The following is a 13,867-nucleotide window of genomic DNA, read 5'->3' as shown; positions in this document are numbered from 1 at the left end:
TTAATCTTTTAAATATATTCATAATAATAATAATAACAACAACAATGATAATAATAATTCATGTTTAATAATAATTATATATCATTTATATTTTACATTTTAATATTTTAAATCAAATAATAATAACAATAATTATAAGGATAATTAATATTTAATTTATTATTATTAATAATAATAATACATATTTCATGTTAATTTTAATATTACATGTTTTAAATGTAATAATAATAATAATAAATGAGCTCAGTACAAAAACAAGTGTTATTTTAGTATAACTGAACTAATATTATAGTTTTTGTTAATATTTAGAATGGGATTAAATTTTTTTATTTTGTTTTTATCTTAATTTTAGTTAATGTTTTAGTCATTTTATTGTGTTTTTTTTTTTCAAATGTCTCTGGTTTTTACCATTTATTATTTTTAGATATAGCTCTTGTTTATTTAGTTTGAGTTATTTTAGTACTTCAAGTTAAACTAAACTAAATGAGAAATGTTACCTTAGCAACTCACTGAAAAAGTTGCTATTTTTCTTTTTTTATCTTATTTCTGTTTATTTTGTTACAAGTAACAAAAATGTTTTTGTATGGTTTTAGTTTTAGTTAACAATAATAACCCTGGTTTGTTTTTTAATGCCATGCCAGCAGGTTGTTTTCATGGTGAAAATACAAACGTATTGTCCGCACACTGATATAACTGCTCCGTAAGAATAATTTATTGCTCCATAAGAATAATTAATTGTTTTTTTTACAAAGGGAATGTTTTTGGATTTATACTTTAAATACATTGTCACCTTTTGGGTTGAATGAGGAATTTGATATTAAGCATTTTCTATAGGATTGTGTGCATTTCTTCATCTGTTTTCAGTATCGTTTGAATATTTTGAGTGATTATTGATCTGTATTGATTTGTATTTTTATTCGAGTTTATTGCCATTTTTTTCCCTCTCTCTCCCTCTCGCGCTCTTTCTCGCTCTCTCTCTCTCTCTGTTTTTTCTTATCTTTTTTGTGGGAGTACCTGCATAGTGATTGAGCGTGTCTAATTAGGATGACCACCTGCTACTTATAAATAGTTGTACCTCAGTTCACGTAATTTGTGCCTGACGAAGACCTGATGGTCGAAACGTTGCAATAAATTATTCTTATGAAGCAGTTATATCAGTGTGCGGACAATACGTTTGTATTTTTGCTATAGTTTGACTTTTTTTGTCCTGCACCTGAGCCCTGTGTGGGTTTGTGGGATGTGCGCAACTTTTTTTACACTTTGGTTTTCATGGTGAAAACCATACTTGAGTTATCAAAATGTAAGACCCATTTTTCCAAAAAATTCTACAATTAAATTTGGATTAACTTCCTTGAAAACATTTTCAAGAGAAATGTTAATTAAAACAAAACTTTTTGGCATTGACTGAAAATGCATTCTAATGTACAATTTTAACCAAAATTTCAGAGTGCTGTGTATTTCAATGCTAATTAACCAAATTTGTAGATTAGATTAGAATGGTGACCTCAAACTCTACTGTAAGCAATCATCTCCTGTGCACTTCACATAAAGAACGCTATTTGTGTAGCACATGGATTAGCACTGCAGTTAGGATGCTGCCTATGTAGGCAGTAAACATGAAGGCAGCTCACTTGGTTTTGGAGTTTAGACTTTAAAATGCTCCCCAAAAAAAGACTATATCTTTTATGAGTGACATTAGCCAAATCCAATGTAAAGTTTCCAAATTTAAACTGGCTGGGTGAGAAAAATCTTAAAAATGACTGCTGTTACTGATATTTTTTTACGCAGACGGGTTGTATGTTGCTCACATCACTTAGATAATTGTTCTTACAATTTAAGCAACACCATATAATGTTGCACTTCTTAAAGGAATAGTTCACATAAAAATGAAAATTTACACACCTTCAGGCCATCCAAGACAAGATGTAGATGAGTTTGTTTTTTTCATCAGATTTGGAGAAATGTAGCATTGCATCACTTGCTCAGCAATGGATGCTCTGCAGTGAATGGGTGCCGTCAGAATGAGAGTCCAAACAGCTGATAAAAACATCACAATAATCCACAAGTAATCCACACCACTCCAGTCCATCAGTTAACATCTTGAGAAGACAAAAGCTGTGTGTTTGTAAGAAACAAATCCATCAAGACGTTTTAACTTCAAACCGGCTAAAATATGAGTCCATAATTTATAATGAAGCTTCCTCCAGTGAAAAAGTTGTCTCGTCTGAATCAAGAGAGAAATATGCACAGATCAAGCACCGTTTACAGGCAAAAACAGTTCTAAACAATTATGTTGGTGGATTTGGTGTGACTTTGATGTGAGAGGATAACAGGGGATGAACTTTTTCACTGGAGGAAGCATTATTATGGATTATGGACTGCAATGGTTTAAAGTTAAAAACATCTTAAAGTCCGTGGAAAGCAATATTAAATATTATATATTAGAATATTAAATATTCTGAGTTTGTCACACCAGAGAAAAATGTATTAACCACCCAGCCAAATTTGAATGATAAAAAAAACTGCCAAGTAAATAAAATAAGGTATCAAAATCTTGAAAAAATAAGCTCTCAAACGCTGGGAGTGTGTCCACTTGCGGGAAAGCTGCCGTCTCTCTCAACCGTCAAATACCGCTACAACCTGAATAGATGCTCCCTCTAACAGCTTAATTTAAATAAGGAGACCGAGCTGTTTTGTAAATGATCAACCAGGTAATGTGCAATTACGTGACGAAGGCATAGCTAGCTAGTAAACTGTAGGCTGTAGTAACTAACGGTAATGACAGTAACTCCCAACTGAGCGGGCGAACCACTCTAATGCACTCTAGTTATTAGGTGTGTTCGGATTGAAGCAGCGCTGCGCAGAACGATCAGCGTATGATATCAAAGTACCGCTTCAAGTCGAACACACCTCTTATAGCGTTAGGAGAGAGGGGTCATGCTCAGTGGCTCCAGTGCGTCATCGAGACATGATTTCAGCACCGCCCAAAAAATCCTGAACACAAAAATGGTGAAAAACTGTTTAACAGCCTAACTCCACAATTCAGTACTACATAGTTCACAGTCTTTGTATCATGTTTTCAGCAATACATTTATAACGTGTTTAGAAATAATTGCCTTTACACAGACTTTAATGGATTTGTTTCTTACAAACACGCAGCTTTTGGCTTCACAAGATGTTAACTGATGGACTGGAGTGGTGTGGATTACTTGTGGATTATTGTGATGTTTTTATCAGCTGTTTGGACTCTCATTCTGACGGCACCCATTCACTGCAGAGGATCCATTGGTGAGCAAGTGATGCAATGCTACATTTCTCCAAATCTGTTCTGATGAAGAAACAAACTCATCTACATGTAGTATGGCCTGAGGGTGAGAATATTTGCAGCATTTTTTGGGGGTGAACTATTCCTTTAATAAAGTTACCAAGCAACTTTCAAGGCATTCCTGGCTGTCATCTTACCTGTTGGGGTCCTCGTACATTTTCGTGCGACTCAGAAGACGAAGATGTGTGAGTGGATGTAGAGGGTGCGGAGTATGACAGATAAGACTCCTCCCTCAACGTGTGCATGTGGTCTCCCAGGTCCGGCTTGTGCAGGGGCAGGTCCACCCGTTGATCCGGCGTACTGTTGAGAAAGTCGTACTCATCGTCTGTGCTCGGGGGAAACCTCACACTCAGGCCTCTTAGGGAATCAAAAAACGGTCCGTCTGGACCGGCGCCACGTGACGCGAGGGATGTGGAGGTCGAAGTATTGTCGACCTCTGACCTCAGCGGTGAGGAAAAAGGAACCTCGGCCTGTTCTGCTGTGTCTTCGGTGCACTGGATGGGCATGGAAAACTGCTCTGGAAACAGATAGGAAACCAACAAAACGTTTATACAGTACATTGCCATGCCAATCCCGCCGAGAGTTGTCATGACAGAAATGCATTTATCCAACACCAGTGCTCGTATCATGAAAAATATATTTTCACTGATCTTTTGAACTAAAAGTGCAATGCAACACTACTGTTTACCACACTTACACATCGCAATGCCTATTGTGATAAATGGTCCTGCTAAATGCACACTGTAAAATCTTATTTTTCAAAGTTGTAAATAAAACTATAAAACAAATAAAACGTTAAAAACATGTTACGAGAAAATACTACTTCAGTCTATATGCTTCAAAATGTTACGCTTAATTCAAAGCATTACTTGCGGATTCTTTATCATTATTTGTGAAAAATACTAGCAATTTCTAATTGAAAATTGTTTCTATGCCTTTTTTTAACTTAAATGTAAATGCATATTAAAAGAAAGAACTAATCACTGTAGTTTTTGCCAAAGTTTTCCAGGAAAGTGGCATCAAATCTTTGAAAGAGTCTGTGAAATAATCAGTACATGTAGTATCATGTATTTACTGCATCAATAACTTTTTTCTGGTGCAATAAAACTTTAAAATTTAAATAAAGAATGACTGCTTTAAGCTCACTTAAACAATAAACACTTGTTGACCATCACAAGCTGTAACGGTAAGTCAAAGTTACTTTGCATAGAAGTGTTTGCTAAATGAACAAAATAATGCAAATGCATCTATTAATCAAACAGATGGAAATGGGCCTCATGGAAATGGTGGAGAAAAATCTCAAATTTTCCTTGCATTCAGAACCCGAAGACAAACCAGTTGTGGTTTAGTATTAAGACATCAAGCATTTTCTCTTGTCAGTCTCTCTCTTGCCCATATATATATATGAGCACATTAGTATGCAAATGCAAAGAAAGCACAGCAGTGATATGCACACCATGCAACGCTGACTATTAATGAGGAACTCTGTCAATTTCAGCACCAAACAATGCAGTGAGAATTGCTCTACCATAACAACTGCGTCAGCCGCTACCACTGCTCAAAATCAACTTCAGAAATCAACTTCAGAGCTCGAAATTCACCTCCGAAGCGTCCTGATCAAAGTCTGTGATCACACTGAGAAGGCACGTGGAGCTAGTAATGTAACATTATGAAATCATAATCATCAGAGCGTGGCTCAGATTCAATTACCAACATTCATAATTCAACCTCCTTGTAAACGATGGAGACGTTTTTTTCTAAAAAGAGCAGCAAGATCTCTGTGAGGAGAGAGATTATAATAAATATTTGTTTTCAGGATTTATTATTATCATTATTACTATTATTTCAGAATTTTGATTTTCTTTCTTCAGTGAAACAAAAAGATGTTTGGTGGAATGTCTGAGCTGCTCTTTTCGACATAACAAAAGTAAATGGTGATATATAATTTAAAGCCCCAAAGTGACAAAAAAACACCATAAAATTATGACATTTAATTTAAGCTCTTTCGCTGTTAATTGTCCTTCTCTGCTGCAGCATAGTTTTGACATCACTGACTGCAAACAGCATTCATTCTTGCATGCCGCAAGACCATCTGCAATGCATCAATATTAAATATGAACAACCCCAAATTTGAGGACTACAAAACAGGAAAAGATCATATGGTTTTAGAAGACAGAAAATACAGCAAATAATTCATACTGACTACTCTTACAGAGCTTGAATTTATATATCACCATCCACTATCATTGTATGGAAAACACCGGCTTAGACATTCTGCATAACATCTCCTTTTGCATAAAAGTATATACTTTTTAATCTGGCTAGAGGGATCTAGTCATGTAATTTGTTGTTTTACCTCTTCTCAAAAGTTTGCTCAAATGATTGGTGATGATTATTTCCATAATAACTAAATTAACCTGACAGCATATCCACAGTGATGCCAATAAATCTGTTATTTTTACTGTTCTTGTTTTGTGATGTAACCAAAAGGACTTTTCATTTGTAAAACCAGAATTATAAAACACAGTGTTGCAGATGGTTGCCAAGTGTAGCTTTTTTGGTCCTTAAAGTGTTTTTATTGCATGACAGGGTTTTATTAAAACACTGTTAAAACCCTTTGAAGACCAAGTAAAGAACAACTTCCAACAGATTTCCATTACTTTTTAATTAGTGCTGTCAAAATTAGTGTGTTAATGCAGGCAATTAATCTTTTCATTTTAACGCGTTAAAGATATTTAACGCAATAGCGGGAGAAATACAAAGCTGATATGTATGGCAAGCCCTTTTGACTTTTATTCATTCTCAGGATATGAATTCTTGATATCACCAATTAAATTTTTACTAGTTAAAATGTTAATTCTTGATATCAGGAATTAGATTTTTACTAGTAACAATTGCTATTTTTGAAATCAGCAATTACATTTCCACTAGTAACAATGTTAATTCTTGATATCAACAATTCAATTTTCACTCGTTAAAATGCTAATTCTTGATATCAGAAATTACATTTCAACTAGTAAAAACTATAATTCTTGATATCTGTAATTGTATTTTCACTAGTTAAATGTCACCATAGGCTGCCATTCAAAATCAATTGTTGATATCAAGAATTAATTTCTTACTAGTTGAAATTCCAATTTCACAAATCAGAAATACAATTCTTACTAGTACAAACCTTTATTTTTGATATCAGTAATCACATTACTAGTATAGACGTCGATTCTTGATATCAATAATTTAATTGTCACTAGTGACAATGTTCATTTCTGATATCATGAATGTGATTGTTACTAGTAACAAAAGTCATTTTAGATATCAGAAATGACCCGCCCAATTGCTGATATCAGAAATTCATGTTCAGATATCAGAAATGAACATTGTCACTAATGACAATTAAATTGTTGATATCAAAAATAGACGCCTGTACTAGTAACCATGTGATTACTGATATCAAAAATAAAGGCTTGTACTAGTAAGAATTGTATTTCTGATTTGTGAAATTGGAATTTCAACGTAAGAAATTAATTATTGATATCAACACTTGATTTTGAATGGCAGCCTAGTTGATATCAAGAATTCATATCCTGAGAATGAATAAAAGTCAAAACGGCTTGCCATAGACGCAGAACCTCTTTACGACCACATCAAACGGGAGACTTTCAGACGTGCACTCCAACTTCATCTCAACACCAGATGCGAGTCAAACGAGCACGGAAAAGATCCAGGTGGCTTCAGCAGAACAACAGTGAACTGCAGTCAGATGAGATGTTGTCAGGCCATATGTCAGTAAAAACGATTTTTCCTGTCCTGTCAGGCGGTTTACTGTACTCGTAGCACAGGCTCTTCAATTGCATGCACAAATGCAGTGGCACACACTGTATATAATTTCATATTAAAGCACAAAAGAAACTACGAGCATGCAGTGTCGTAATTATGTCGTCAGTTAAGTCATGAAGTTACCAAAAAGGCGATTAAAGCTGCCTTAAAACTGTGCATGCATAAGTATTTGTTATATATGAGTTACATTTAAGAACATGTCTCTGAAATGCAGTGGTTTTCAAAAATGTCCGGAGCAGCCCAGCACTGTCTCCCTCATCTTATACTGTAATGTTGAATGGCTATATTCAATGGTTAAATATTAGGATTTAACAATTTCATAGAGACATCAGTAGTATTATTATCAGTGATACTTGCCTTCAGTCATAAAAAAGATGCCATTAAACAAATATTAAAAATATACTGTCTTTATGATGTTTCTACATTAATTTGAAGTTTGAATGTGAAATTATTGCAATATAAAAGTATATTTAAAAACGTTAATGTTAGGTGGGATTAATCAGGATTCATTTCAGAAATAATGTGTGATTAATTAGTTAATTTGTTTAATCAACTGAGAGCACCATTTTTAATTCAATTTTATAAAAAAATTTAAAAATAAAACTCCGCTATCAACCAGTGGAATATGGAAATAACTTTTACTGTACCTTTTGATAACAATGTGAAATTTTTTTGACTTGTTCGGTGCAAATGTTTAAAGATTCTTAAATCAAGATGTATTAACTTGAGGAGCAAAATGACATAAGAAGTCTTTCTGAGACACTGATCAGAATGAAGTTATTCTATGATTTTATGATAAAAATGCATGCTAATAGGTTCAGAAAAAAAACTTTCTTTACATTTCTGTAGGTTTTTAAGACGTTAAAGACCTACAGAAACCTTTGCATGGCGATTACTGATGTATTTAGGGTTTTCCAGCAGCCCTAACCCTGAGCATGAGCAATAGTATCAGCTATTATTAATGCTTTCCAGAGCAAACACCCCTGATTACATTTAATACGTATGGACGTTCCATGGGGCAAAAACACACTGTCTTTTCCGCATGCTTACCATCATGCTTTCCAAAAATACATCTTACTGGCGTATTATTTTCCAAGTGATTTCACAGAGGACACATAATTGTCTAAAAGTGTGCTGCTTCAAAACAACATTTATCAAAGTGATAATTGAACATGCTCATCTGCTCAGTCTATTTTAATGCTGCGTGGAGGTCAGAGGTCATTGGAGCAAAAAACCCTTACACCATGGCTTTGCGTCATGTATTTCTGCTTTTAATTTGCGGGAAAGAACAAACAATGAAATGTATAATTACTAGAATGCTGCATTACACTACTAGCTATATAATTACTAATTTGTTGTGACATTTCTAAAGTAATTGTAACTCCACAGTTTGTATTTTACCTAATTTAATTAGAATGGAAAGAAATGTGCTTGGGTGAGGAGGTATAACAGCTATAATTTAATAAAGGATATTAGTACGAAATTTCAGATTAGTTTCTAAAAAATGACTTTACCATTAGCGGTCTCATTTCCTTTGTGTATTCGCTTCAGGTGATCTTTCTGCCTTCTGGTTAGAGTCTGAATCCTCTGGAAAGTCCCCTGGATTTCCTGCCAAGTGTCCAGTACATTCTCACTAATCGAAAGAGAAAAAGAAGTCAAATGTTGCTGAGGGTCTTTCAAAATAATACTGATTTAAAAACAACAACATCATTAAGATTAGGGGGAAAAAAAAAAACTATTTTATCCAGAATATCTAGTGACTCACACTCCTCTGGGAACTCTTTTAAATGTGCCAAAATGTAAACTTTAAAAGGAAACACTTTATTTTTTTTACTTTTTGGGAACAGTTTTATACACTTCATATAAATATATTAAAATATTAAGTTTATAAAACTTCAAAAATTAGAAAAATAGGTATAAACCAATAAGGCATTTAAGGCTGTTATATTCTTTCTATCTATCTATCTATCTATCTACACAACACATACAAGTCATTTGATTAAGCATTAAGTGCTACACACACACAGCTTTTGTGTGTGTGTGTGTGTGTGTGTGTGTGTTTGTATTTATTAATTTATTTATCCAACACCAGAAACATCTGATCTGTAATGTGCATTATGTGTATGCACTGCAAAAAAATGCTTTTCTTACTTAGTTTTTTTGTCTTGTTTTCAGCCAAAATATCTACAAATTCTTAAATCAAGAAGGATTTTCTAGACAAGTACAAATTATTGTCTTGTTTTCAGAAAAAACAAGTCAAAATTAAGTGAGTTTTTGCTTAGAACAAGCAAAATAATCTGCCAATGGGGTAAACAAATTAATCTTATTTCGAACAGAAAACAAGATTATTTTGATGGTTTCAGGCAAAAACTGAAAACAAGACAATTTTTACTTGTCTAGAAAATCCTTCTTGATTTAAGAATTTTTAGATATTTTGGCTGGAAACAAGACAAAAAATACTAAGTAAGAAAAGCATTTTTGCAGTGTATAAGATGCCTATTGTGTTTTCGGTTCATTTTCATTCATTTTCTACATGTCTGCAACGTTGAAAACTGTGTACAAAATATTTTCACCCACCACAAAAAATATTATTCATTATGGGGTCATTTTACCACCATATTTTAAATATCTAGGCCATCCTTTTCACTTTCGGTAACATTTTCCCCTATAAGCCCTGGTTAACCTAAACCATAAAAGCCATAAACTATAAACTTATCCTCCCCACTTCTGAATGTCATATAACATGACATTTACGAACATGCAGACATGTTCACCTCCGCTTTTTCCAAACTGATCCCACATCAGTGGAAATGCATAAGTATTTAATGAGCACGGGGCATCAGGGGTGTTTTTGCTGGATCAGTTTAGCTTTTTCCTTTGATGTTATTCAGATATTATACAAGATATCTTCTGCAAGAATAATACTGACCTGCTAATTCCAATAAACAAACTCTACAGAGCTGTTAATCAGTTGTTTTAGTTCAAGATTAAACCTTTTGTCTGGGTGCCCATGGGACTGAAGTGTAAAATCCTTCATTAAAAATGGATTTTTAAAGCGATATGATTCATGTACCTCTTCATTTCGCAGGCAGCAGATATCGTATGGGGAAGCATCCTAGAATACTCTGTGGGTTCGTTTATCTGCACAAGAACAAAAAGATACACAGAATGACAAAACCGTTTCCAAACATTAATTCTAAAATATACGGCTACAGTACATCAGGATATAGATTCAGACATATTTTCAGTAGGATAGGATAAAAAAATAAATAAAATGTATCTTTAATACATAAATAAATATATATATTATATATATATATTAATTTTACTACATAAAATGAAGCCTATTTTTATGACCACTACGATTTTTCCATTGTAACATTATTTTCATTACAGTTAATGACATTCCCCTCCAAAATTCTCATTACCATAATGCATTTTTCTTTAGATATTTTTTTAACATAATGCTTTCCTGTGCTTGACCAGATCTCTAGTCAAATTAATCTTAGTTTTATAGTGTATACCAAGCATACCATTTAGTTTGGATTTATTCATCATTTCAACCTCAAAGGCTATATTCATCGCAAACTCAAGAATAATACGATTTTAAATAGTCTTAATAATAATACTTCAATTAATTGTATACAATAATTTAACAATATTCCTTTTACAAATAATAAACAAACAAATAACATTGCCCTCCAAAATTTGCATTACCATAATGTATTTTACTTTTGAATTTTTTGAATTTAAATTTTTTTTTTTTAAAGTTCCCTGTTTTATTGTTGTGATTTTTTTATGATTATTTTACTTCCTTTTATGTAAAGCACTTTGAATTACCATTGTGTATGAAATATGCTATATAAATAAACTTGCCTTGCCTTTGAATTTTTTTTTATGAAAAAAAAAAACAATATATATAACAATATCTATATCTATATATATATATATATATATATATACATACATACATACATACACATCATTTTTACTGTAATACAGTAAAATATGAATAAAAATATATTATATTAAAATACTTAAATAATATATATAATATATTATAAATAATATAATATATATTTAAATAAGCATTGATTAAAGGCAGAACAACCAATTCTATCATAATATATAGATATTTGACAATTTATATTATTTATTTTAACAACATTAATGAACATGAGAATTTTTTGCATTACAGTTAAAGAGGACTGGGTGGATATGTGCTTAATTGCTGTGAAAATAATGTCTCAACCTAAAGCGTTTTGTATGAATCACCCAGCAGAAAATACTTCTAAAAAGTCCTTTAATAAGCTCCAAAGTCTGTACAAGTTCATCACAAAACTTCCCACTCCCTTAATTATGGCGCCTTTGAATGCATTTGCTATAGAATAACATACTTTGTTACATTTACAGGTTCAGCCCACTGTAGATCTTGAATGGAAGCCATTATCTACCCAAGATTAAGCTCAGGAAAAGGAGAAAGTAGTCATTTCAAACTGTTATGTCTATATCATTCAGCAACTGTTATCTAAAAGAAAGTGACACCTCCTTTCATAGGAGTGAACTCAATTCTCACTGTTTAGAGATCTGCTGGAGCACAGGAAAGCGTTGTGCTCTAGTGCCCCCTCTGGGTTAAAACGTGTATAGATTCAAACAATTGAGAAGAATTATCACACTGGATTCAATTAGAGAAACATTCTCACTATGGACAGATAGCTATGAAAAATGATATCAAACTGTGAAGAAAGAGAACTACATCTTTTTCGCACATTTCTCACAACTTAACCCTCGAGTGAACTGTGGATAACTAGCAAAGCACGGCAAACTTAGCTATTAGGTTTGTCTGTGCTTACAGGCGGTTAACGATGATAACACAATATAAAGGCTGGGAGGTCTGGGGTCACGGTCCTTTCAGTCCGTTCAGAACAATTACATCACAACCAAATGTGCATTTGCACAATAACTGGAAAAAACAACATGGTGCATTTTGTTGTGTTTGGACAAAATTTTGCAAGTCACCGAGAGGAAATACAAAACTCTGAAATCGAACATTGGCCAGAGTCACATCCCTTTATAAGAGAAAACACCCACCAGGAAATGGTTAGTCCTGTGGGAACTGGACGGGTTGTCAGAGCGATGATCGCAGGGTGACAAGGTTTCTGCTTCCTGTTTTCTGTACGCAGGCTCACAGACCTCCCCTGAAAAAAATAAAGCACGACCACGTTATCACAGTCAAACTCATCAACAATAACAAGATCAGTCGTCACATCAAAGCGTGCATGTGATCGGTAACAACTGTGCATTTTGCATGCTACTCTCACACTAAGCATGTAACATACAATCTAATTTAATATGTGCATTTAAAAATAAATTTACAGTATGACAATGTAAGAAATACATTAATTGGAATGATTTCTAAAAAAATTTGCCACTCATACTGAGCATGGCATGTAACGCACAATCAAATTGTACCATATTAAAATGTGACTAAAGAGTGTGACAAAGGAAAATAATGCTAATAAATGTATTATAGTTTTATAAATGTAATAAATGTATAAATGCATATATATATATATATATATATATATATACACACACACACACACACACACACACATATATATATATACATATACATATATATATATATAAATGCATTATATACATAATATTTTTCTTTTAATCTTTTATTTCCATTTGTCTTTGCACAATGTACACTATCAGTCAAAAGTTTGGACACACTCAAATAAATTTATGAAAGTTTATATTTAAACCATTTGATCTAAAGGCTTCTGCTTAATCACTTGAATTTTGTTTTGTAGATAAAAATAAATTGTGCCTAAATATCAAATAAAACAATTTCATAAAAGCACCTCATGAAGTTGACTGTCCAGAGAATCTAGACAATGGGCGCCGATTTTGAAGAAGTTTGAACAACAGATAGTTCCCGTATTAATATTTGAGTTACTTGACAGTTTTAATGACTTTACTATTATATGACAATGTAATAATAAACATTAATTAGGTGTGTGCACTGCCTCATTTGATGCTTCTAAGTTGATTTACAGACAGTTTAATCTTAATATTTATACTGTATACTGTGCATTATTTATATTTATCATTTTATACCATATCAGCATCAGAGGCTATATTTACGTCAAACTCAAGGATTATAAAATTTAAAATAGTCTTAATAACAATACTTCAATGAAATTATTAAATTATTAAACAATAATATTTAAAATATATATCAAATATAAAAAATAAATTAATTAAATATAAAAAAGAATAATATTTTTATCATTTTAAATATTAAAAAATAAATAAATAAAAACTATTAAAAAAAATTCCAATTGCTATAGGAAAAAACAAAACCTATAATATAAAGGTTCAAAATATGGTTACATATTGTTCTCCTCAAAACTAAAGCATACCAACATATAAACCCATTGACTCATGCTTCAGAACATGCTTTAGACCAGCTAAATAAATACTGAATATTCAAAAATATTCCGAGGGGTGAGAACCAGAAAGGCGTAAGTGACATTTCACCAACTTTACGACAGCCAAAACTAAAAGTTTACCATAATTTGATCTGACTTTGTATACTGATTTCAATTGTTTATAATAAAAATTTGTACACTCATGGATGACAGTACTTTTGCCAGTAGAAAGAGCTCATTAAGAGCTTTCATTTGATATATA

At 32.5% G+C, this 13,867-nt stretch overlaps 1 protein-coding gene and 1 long non-coding RNA gene across 2 annotated transcripts in view; one reads left to right on the top strand and one right to left on the bottom strand.

The window, feature by feature from the left end:
• Positions 1–1,452, top strand: part of LOC107730598 (uncharacterized) — a 16,357-nt gene extending 14,905 nt beyond the window's left edge. The window contains exon 3 of the long non-coding RNA XR_001638700.1: positions 1,192–1,452. This is a non-coding gene — a long non-coding RNA (uncharacterized LOC107730598). The remainder of the gene's footprint in view (positions 1–1,191) is intronic.
• Positions 1,453–2,031: 579 nt separating this feature from the next.
• Positions 2,032–13,867, bottom strand: part of LOC107730565 (TRAF family member-associated NF-kappa-B activator-like) — a gene marked incomplete at its 3' end in the record, with an annotated part of 17,057 nt that continues 5,221 nt past the window's right edge. The window contains exons 4-8 of the mRNA XM_016541421.1: positions 12,254–12,360; positions 10,236–10,303; positions 8,677–8,795; positions 3,463–3,842; positions 2,032–2,037 (exon numbers count right to left, since the gene is read on the bottom strand). Coding sequence (XP_016396907.1) covers positions 2,032–2,037; positions 3,463–3,842; positions 8,677–8,795; positions 10,236–10,303; positions 12,254–12,360 — 680 coding nt within the window. The remainder of the gene's footprint in view (positions 2,038–3,462; positions 3,843–8,676; positions 8,796–10,235; positions 10,304–12,253; positions 12,361–13,867) is intronic.

The sequence above is a fragment of the Sinocyclocheilus rhinocerous genome, unplaced genomic scaffold (assembly GCF_001515625.1).
Source record: "Sinocyclocheilus rhinocerous isolate Xijiao unplaced genomic scaffold, SAMN03320098_v1.1 scaffold818, whole genome shotgun sequence".
NCBI lineage: Eukaryota > Metazoa > Chordata > Actinopteri > Cypriniformes > Cyprinidae > Sinocyclocheilus > Sinocyclocheilus rhinocerous.
The sequence above is the reverse complement of the archived record's forward strand: the minus strand, read 5'-3'. Positions and strand labels throughout refer to the sequence as shown.